The 8874-nt window shown below is 36.1% G+C and overlaps 3 protein-coding genes across 6 annotated transcripts; 2 read left to right on the top strand and 1 right to left on the bottom strand.

The window, feature by feature from the left end:
- The first annotated feature begins 451 nt into the window (after window positions 1-451).
- LOC118433798 (stress-induced-phosphoprotein 1-like) lies at window positions 452-2256 on the top strand. The gene is made up of 3 exons (XM_035846044.1): window positions 452-764; window positions 916-970; window positions 1043-2256. Exon 3 carries the CDS (start codon window positions 1043-1045, stop codon window positions 2225-2227), a length of 1185 nt encoding a protein of 394 aa, XP_035701937.1. The 5' UTR covers window positions 452-764; window positions 916-970; the 3' UTR covers window positions 2228-2256.
- LOC118433797 lies at window positions 2248-5144 on the top strand. The gene is made up of 3 exons (XM_035846043.1): window positions 2248-2373; window positions 3807-4557; window positions 4713-5144. Exons 1-3 carry the CDS (start codon window positions 2257-2259, stop codon window positions 5033-5035), a joined length of 1191 nt encoding a protein of 396 aa, XP_035701936.1. The 5' UTR covers window positions 2248-2256; the 3' UTR covers window positions 5036-5144.
- Window positions 5145-5164: 20 nt separating this feature from the next.
- LOC110859445 (PHD finger-like domain-containing protein 5A) lies at window positions 5165-8153 on the bottom strand. Of its 4 annotated transcripts, XM_022108408.2 has the most exons (6): window positions 6300-6423; window positions 6093-6136; window positions 5946-6027; window positions 5749-5816; window positions 5491-5681; window positions 5165-5399 (listed from the first exon to the last, which is right to left on the bottom strand). In XM_022108408.2, the coding sequence occupies exons 4-6, from the start codon at window positions 5798-5800 to the stop codon at window positions 5310-5312; spliced, it is 333 nt and encodes a 110-aa protein (XP_021964100.1). In that variant the 5' UTR covers window positions 5801-5816; window positions 5946-6027; window positions 6093-6136; window positions 6300-6423; the 3' UTR covers window positions 5165-5309. The 4 variants fall into 4 exon arrangements, with proteins under 4 accessions (XP_021964100.1, XP_035701938.1, XP_021964106.1 ...); XM_035846045.1 differs by lacking the exon at window positions 5946-6027; XM_035846046.1 differs by lacking the exons at window positions 5165-5399; window positions 5491-5681 and adding exons at window positions 6430-6471; window positions 7702-8153 and having other exon boundaries at window positions 5810-6027; window positions 6300-6342.
- Between the last annotated feature and the right edge of the window lie 721 nt (window positions 8154-8874).

Genomic DNA, 8874 nt, shown 5'->3' with positions numbered 1-8874 from the left:
TCGCCGAAAGGTCAAGGGTCAGAATTATTTTAGCAATTAAAAAAAAGAGCCAAAAAATAAAACTCCATGGATAATTTTTTTTGGACTTTCTAATATTTTTTATTGGAAACCACAAAGCCTTACGAAGAAAATGAGCTATCGTACGACCGTGTACGATTTTTTTGCCGCCCATAGGAATTTTTCGCCAAAAATGGTTTTGAGGCCTAAAATCGTGACCGTGGCGAAATTCAAACAATTGAAATATACAAAACCATATAAACATTGAATATATGGTTAATATGGTTATATTATGGTTAATAATTGCTAAAATAATTCTGACCCTTGACCTTTCGGTGACCTTAAAAATCGGCGACGCGGAATTATTCGGCTATGAGTTTATACAAATGCATGCGGAGTATAGAAGCTCTAAGTACACGGCATCATATCGTAATTAAAAAAACGTCAACGTGCACTCAATTGTTTGATACACTGTAAGTTCAATACTCTTCAGTCACTCAAATTATTTTGCATACTGTATGCTGTACTTCAGTTACAAAACACAACCAACTCTTAATTTGTATCCGTAAAATAAGCAATAATGACCATGTCCAGACAATACACAAACATTAATCAATCAACATAATAACATATATACGTCTGTTCAGTACTTCGAGGTTATGCTTATCTTTTAACTCATTACGTGCATTTACAGATATTTACTCTTAATCACACCACATTTTTCAGCTGTTATCCTAATAATGAAGAACTAAGCAATTTATGTTCAGGTATTTATTCAATCATAAATAAATATAGCGTTGTTCTTGAACATTTTAAAGTTGATTTACAGAAATTATTTTCTTCAAAAATCAATGCAATTTGTCTATTTCATATACTCCTCGCACAACATTTACTACGCATGGATATATTTTTACACAGGAGGTGCACACCCTTAACAAATTAAGCATTACCAAACGGAACAACTAAAATCAGGGTAATTTTAAAACGATTTGAAATGGTTTTTAATTAGAAACTAAATTACTTAACCATATGTATTCTTGCATAGATGGTGGATAATCCCTTACTCTCCCTGCACGAGAATTATTTCAAACTTCATCGCCTAATAAATGATGACGCCGCGCAAAAATTTCGCGAGATTTTCGCGTCCCTCTGGCACGATGCTGGACGTTCGCCTTGGAAAAATGCGCCAAGTTTTGGGCATCAATTCGTTCAGACTATGGGTTCTGGACTTTACAAGAGGAGTCAAAAAATTCAGAGAAAATTTCTCGACTCAGGCAACATAAACATGTGGGATTTACTACTTCTTATGGATTCCATCAAAGCGATTCACGAATATACTAAAGCTATACATCCTCATCAAGGCGATTTTGAAAAGTTGAGAGAAATCCGCAACGAATTGTCACACCTGGGAAATACACAACTGGATGACCAAACTTTCCAAGCACATTGGACATCAGCCATACAAATCCTGTCCAAATATGGCTTGAAAGAAGACGACCTTAGCTCCACCACAATTAAACTTTCTGGATCAGAAGTGGAGAGCGGAATGCTGGCCAAGGTGATGCAGTTAAAAGACGAAGGAAACACTTGCTTCGGACAAGGAAATTTTTGGAAAGCCATCAAGCTGTACACTGAAGCAATTGAAGTGGAAAATATTGACTCCAAGAGTTTGTCCATCCTCTACTCGAACCGGTCGGCAGGTTTTTGTCAAGTAAAATTCTACTCGGAGGCCAAAACTGATGCGAAATGCTGTATTAACCTGCAACCTCAGTGGGGAAAGGGGTACTACAGGCTGGGATTGTGCTATGAGAAACTGAACAAATTTCAACAAGCTTTACTTAACTATGAGATTTCCCTCAAGTACGATCCAGCGTATCAAACATGTCTCTTCGCTAAAAACTATTGTATCCACATGATCGCTAAACAAAAACGCGAAGAACATTTGGACCCTACCAAACTCCCACCGACTGTTGCCGAGATGGAAGATCGGACATCGAGGCTTGGCTTTGGAAACATTCCATTTAGGAATGAAATGCAGAAGGCCCTATGCCGAGCTGGCGCTACAACTTTTATATGTCAAGAGGCTCATAAATACGCAAAAGGAGCAAAAGATTATCCTCAAAATTACAAAAAAGCAGCGAAGCTTTTTTCCAAAGCAGCAAGTCAAGGAAATGCAGAAGGAATGTACAATCTTGGTTTATTAACGGCCGAAGACTTGCATATCAGTTAACACTCAAAGCTGCAGAGCAACCCCGACTGATGGAGTACGTTCCTGGTTCGGGACTAAAGCTTAGGAAACTTGGCGTCGCTGAAGCACAGCACATGCTTGGTTTAACGTATCAAACTGGTGGGGTTGTGAGACGAAATTACAAACAGGTTAGGGAAGGAATTATTACAGTAATTAAATATTACACAGGATGCAATTTATTTAAATAAATCGTCAAGTTTTTACATTTTATGTATTTCGTTATATAATATGCCCAGAAAGTAACTGAACAGTTTTAAAACTCGTATAAAATTAAAAGTACTTGGTACAACCTAGAATGCAAAATTTATCTAGAATGCTTAAGGCTTTTACCAGTCAGTAAAGCCACTCATGGCTTTTCTGGCCCTTTTGTATCGGATTGAGCGAATTATTTTGGAATTATGAACGCTTTTCCCACTTTCTCCGCAACAGTTTTCAAAATTTTGTTCGAATTACTTTAAAACTTTTTTTCAACATTTTTCAACATGACTCCTGACCTCGATTAGAGTATTGTTATTCGGAGGCAAACCAAAACTTTCCAATCCCGCGAGATTGAGAGACATTTAGTGGCTTGATTTATTTAGGACCATTTTCAGCCTTTTTTTCCTCAAACTAGCTGGTGACAAGTTTGCATTCACACACGTTGATAAGTCCGACCAAAATAAAACATCTTCTGTTTTCTCTTGTTTATGTATGAAGGGTAATAACCATTTTTCTACAAACTCCTGCGGTTACACGTTGTGGTCATATACACCCCTGATTTGTGGGGTTCCAAAATATTCCCAAACTCATCCTTGGCTTGAAAAATTAAGCAGTTTTGGGAGATTTTGTTATTTTCTTTAATATCTGTTCATAATCCACTTCATTATGATTTAATGCATGGAAAAAGTTGCCTCTCGGAAATTGAGACGGGTCAAATGTGACCTTGTGACATCGTCAATGACCTGTAATTTCTACAAGCATTTTTTGTGCACTGTTCGAAAACCAGTTATTGTTAATTTTTCTTGATCCTCCACATAATTGGGAAATTTCAGGTTTGTGTGAGTAGTGAAACCTTGTTTACGGGGTTCAATTCGGAACACGGTAGAAGGATCAATTTCTATGCATAACTGTTGAGCAGAATTGCTAATGGATTTGGTAGCATGCATGATGAAAGTTGTACAAACCCAACGTACTCCTTTGGGGGGTGGGGATTTCACGGGGGTGTGGCCTAAAATGTGCTTAAATTTTATTTCAGCAGTTTTCTTATACTTTCTAATAATGTGGTAGATTGTGAATTGTGACGCCCTTTCAGCAATCAAATTGTCCTGTATTTTTTTTAATTCGCCCAGACACACTTTTGTGTCGGTGAAAAACGGAGAGTTCTCACTTTCACAACTCCGCATTTTGTTCATTGAAGCCCGATCGTGGTGACTTCGACTACCATCATTCGTCTTTCGAATGCCATAAATTTAAATTTTATATTTTCGCGGGTTCGGAATGTATCGTCCCATTTAAAATGGGCCATTTTGTACTGTTAAGTTACTTTTGGGACATGCCTTACTTACACTTGTTTGTATTTCAGGCTTGTGAGTGGTACATTAAAGCACTTCGAAATGGTAACGGATTTTCTGCAAACAACTTAGGTCTCCTTTTCTCCCAAGGAGAGGCCCTTCCAGATATTCCCGTCGATTTCGAGCGAGCCATCGGATATTTCAAAGTAGGATCTTTGCTAGGTTTGGTTCGTGCGATGGAGAGCCTTACCTTGCATTATTTTTATTTTGGATCACGTACCTTGGCGACAGTGTGGTATACGTATTGTCTAAAATATAACACCATGAACATAACTCTGCGTGAGCTTTTTTCGGGAATAAATGTGCTGAAGGGGTTTTCAGTCGAACAGTTTGAACACGAATTAGACCAAGAGTTGCAAAATTCCGCAATGAGGGAATTCGTGATGGTCAAAGATTATGACACTGATCCGAATGGTATCGAGAGGAAGAGAGAGCTCAGGTGCAAAATTCTAGGCTTATCGTACAAATCAGGGGGACTAGCTCCTATTTCGAAGTCGGATATCATTATCGAACATCGAACGAGTGTAAAACAAGCAAAGGAACAAATACCGAAAATAACTCTGTCTATAACAACTAATCCAGCAAAATTGTTTCCGGTGGCTTCCCCAAATCTCATTGGTCTTAAACCAATAGCTTTCAAAGATATGGACAAATCTGATAAGGATAAGATATATGAAGGATTTGCTATTAAAGTGAAAGTTGTTGAAGACGCAATTATAGGATTTATGACTTCAATTCATTTGATAGTTGAGGACGAAAATGGTATGTTATGCGTATTAACCCTAAGATATTACGATTTGCAAAATTAGATGATTTACAGATACTGGTGTGTGTGTATGTCTTTTGATATTAGTTTAAAGACTCATTGCGATTATACTGGTCAAAATCTAAAACGATTTTGAATTTTATCAATTCAGGTGACCTTGAACGTGTATATATCTACAATTATCCTCATGTTGACGCTTCTCATGATGAAATTGGGTATGGGTGCGCTTTCACTATTGTGAATCCATACCACAGATTAATGACCGATGGCAAATGGGCGATTCGTCTGGACGACCCTAATTTACTGATCAAACATCCTCAAATTCGTGATGTCGACAGGTGCCGCTATTGTGGCAAGGGTAAAAGTGAGCTAAAATGCAGACTTTGCAAAAGAGTTAGCTATTGTTCAAAGCTATGTCAAACAAAGGACCTCAAAGAATTGCAGCATGATCTGATATGTTTCAAAAAGATATAAAAGCATTACTTAATGTGATCGTCCATTACCTAAATATACTGCTTTTATGAGTGATCTGCTGAATAAGGAGAGACTTTTTATATACAAAATTAATAAAAATAATTTTTATCACCGCACTTTCAGTTGGACTTATTTCTGTTTGTATACGTTGTATGCACATTTATTGAATATCCATCGGGCTTGGCAAGTACCAAAATTTTGTAGCATTGTAGCTTTTGTGAATAACGTTTTGATTATTAATGCTTGTTCTTGGATAACAATTCAATCCACTTTTCTATCTCTTCTTAAATCCATACTTCTTTCTCTCGTAAAATAAGTCCGTTTTGGAACTTCCCAAGTTAACAATTTTCGGGCAGCCATCCCGCTACAAATTGTGAAATAAAAATAATTAAATTTAAGTTCATTGCATTAAAATCACAACCCATATCTGATTTCCTACAAATTGCAAAACTTACATCTTTCTCTAGAATAGTGCATTCCTTGCAGTAATACGCATCCGATATTCCTGGTCCTCCACAAATCACACAGCGCCCTTGATACGATCCGTAATTGCACTCGTCGCATATTCTCACCATGGTGCATGGCTTGACCAACGAGTCACAAATGACGCAATGTCCATCATGCTTCTCACAAAGACGTCCAATCGCTAATTTAAAATTTTCTTCATCATTAAACCTGGCCAGCAAACTTATCAATAATTGAAACAATCGTACCAACTCCGGGCTGCTTCCGACAGAAAACTAAATCTGGATGATGCCTTGCCATAGTCCCGAGTCAAAATCTGCAATTGAAATGTAAACTAATATTTGTCTAGTAAATTTCTCAATTTAACTTAAAAATTAATAGTTTCCATCATAAATGACACAATTATACTATCAGTAAATGTCAAATCCATTAGAAATGGCGAAACCTTTGAAAAATTTGCAATTTTGCCGTTCAGAGCAGTTACTTTATCCATTGTCGTTGATACTGCTGGGTGTAGATTTACAAACCTGTTTTGAAAAGCATCTTGTCAAATATCTTCTCTGTTAGTTACTTCTCACTAACAACACCTTACCTTGGGTCCCCATTTATATAAAGTATCACCCCCATCACCCCGACCTATAAAGGAGAACACACCCAAAGAACAACTATTACCAATCAAATCAATAACACAGATATGTAATGTACATACATAAATGGTGCATATGTAAAATATACAAAACCAAACCCATTCCGTTTTATTATTTACATTAGTTTTTAAAGTATTTGTGATTTTACTTACTTTCTTAATTTCTGTGACCTTTTGGCTTGATATGAAATTAAATCTGGTAGTGGTATGAAACAATGGAAAAATATTAAGAATGCAATGCAAATCCTTGCTTGATGAATGCAAACGTTTTATGCTCACTAACATATTTGTATTTCGGGCTGGTGCGGGGAATCCTTTACCTTTCCTGTATGCAAAAGTAAGCAATCAATTTGATGTAAGTGATAAAACCATATACTTGAATATTTTTTATCATGGACAAGTGCTGTACCGCAGTAATAAATATTGGGCTGGAATTTATTGTCAAGAATGGATAACTTCCATCTACACATATACTTTCATACATAAATTAATTGGGCCCTAACAAGAGCTGATTGTGAGATTTAAATCTTAAACTGTCGAAGACCCATCTCTCCACGGAATATCTTTGTCATTATTCAACAGAACTTATCAAGATTTTCAGAATGGATTCTTAAATAGATTAGCCAGATTTTGGCGAACTGCATGATGATCCCAGGTCAAATTATGTAAGTTTAATCATGCGTCATTCGCTCTTTGTGTGAAAGGATGTCGCCACGCGTAGCTGCGAGTGGATTAAATAATTCTAACGCAAGTTGAAGGGAATTATGAGGACAGAAGTAGTGTCTCCAACGTACCACAGGTTCAGGGGGTGTGGTTCTTGCGCCTAAATTAAGCCTAATATAGACTATCTAGCATGCAATATGTCTTTTTTCAACCAAAAGAACCCCAATGAAATATTCGAAATTTAAAACCACACCCTCAATGGGTGTGGTTCTTGGCCGCTAAATTAAGTTTCATAAATTCATGGCATAGCATATTTAATTGTACTGACAAAGTATAAATCGGATTAGAAACATTCGTAAAGTTAAATAGCATGCTTCTGGGCACACCCCCTAAAGATTTTGTTTCACAGTTTTTAATATCCTGAACCGTTCATCTAATTCCGATAGAAAAAAGATAGATTATATGGTTGATAGTCTTTATTAAGCTTAATTTAGGCGCCGAGAACCACACCCCCTGAGGGAGTGAATTTTTAATTTATCCCGTTTTTAGAATTTCCTTATGGGACTGATAAAAAGATAGGTTACCAGCCAGGTCTTTTTTAAGTTTAAAATAGGCGCAAGAACCACACCCCCTGAACCTGTGGTTTTTAAATTTCAAACGTTTTCGCAGCACTAGCCTCATCTGCCAAAAACTTTCATATTACAGCTCATAGTATGATTTGCATAATTAATAAACTCCGTATAATTTTGGAATTGCAGTTAGGTCTTTTTCCCCGTTTTTCTTGTGCACTTAGGTGGATTTAGAATTAACTATTGACTGCACTTAGGTGGATTTAGAATTAACTACTTACTGCACATAGGTGGATTTGGAATTAAGAAGCGAATGCACTTACGTGGTTTTAGAGTTAGTCCGACGATATGTCATATGTAGGGTTACACGTATACCACCATACTTAACGAAACGGAATATAAATCCTATGCTGACAAATTTGATCCCGTTTCCTCTTTTTGAATTAAATTACAACTTTTAGTTAAACGTACATGAGATAAATAATAATACGTACTTTTTCATTAATAATTTAGAAGTGTGTATCTGTATATATGTACAAGAAATTTAAAGCAATCTACCACTGATTTACCAAACTCGGATGAAAGACGGCTAGTTTATTCCAAACCTATAAGGATTTGGATAACTCAATACGAATTTTCTCAATTTTTATTTACCCAAGGTTTTTATATGTAGGTCTGGTTTATGCTTTGAAAGAAAGGAAATCAAACTAACATATTAATAAACTTTTCTCCAATTTCACCGCCTGCAACACGTCCACCACTTTTTAAGTACTAGAACGATTGCACAGCAAGAATAAATCTTGCCGAGAATTCTTGGTGATGAATGTCTCACGTTACTTTTACGCCCAAAACTTATTTTGACTGCTTCCACTGTTTTTTTCTCCCTTGAAAAATATAATATCCATTCATGTAGAGGAAAGTTACAGAAATTCTCGTTTTTACTTGTGATTACTACCCCTCTCGCCAATGGAAGGTATAACTTACCTTCAAGATTTACAACGATGCGTATAATAAAAACAGTATAAACAGTATTTATTTCATACTCACATACTTATGTACATACCCCACCCTCAAAGGTATATAAAATATACGCATTTAGTATATAAGCGGATACGTACATATGTGCAAAAATGTGAAATATACATATCACTTAACTAACAATAATTTTGATAATTTTTGGAAAAGTAAATACATGTCAAGTTGACAAATTGCTAAAACTTGCGCACTGAAAAGATCCTTATATGTTCAACCTTGTAAATTGTTTTAACCTGTTTACCTCTTATTTAATTTCCATGAATTTTTACTGCATTCAGCTATCTTTTCACAAACAGTTATTCCATTTCACAAGCTGCATAAGTGGAGATCATGATTCCAATTGCAGCAACGTAAATCTCCCTTTTAAAAATCTAAGTAAAAGACTTTCAGGAGAGATTTGCAACCTTTTCTTTCCTTAACCTAACAATCTCAAGCTGTATTAGTCAAAAAATAAAGTAAGT

The sequence above is a fragment of the Folsomia candida genome, unplaced genomic scaffold (genome assembly GCF_002217175.1).
Source record: "Folsomia candida strain VU population unplaced genomic scaffold, ASM221717v1 Fcan01_Sc001, whole genome shotgun sequence".
Classification (NCBI taxonomy): domain Eukaryota; kingdom Metazoa; phylum Arthropoda; class Collembola; order Entomobryomorpha; family Isotomidae; genus Folsomia; species Folsomia candida.
This window is presented reverse-complemented; position numbering and strand designations above follow the sequence as displayed.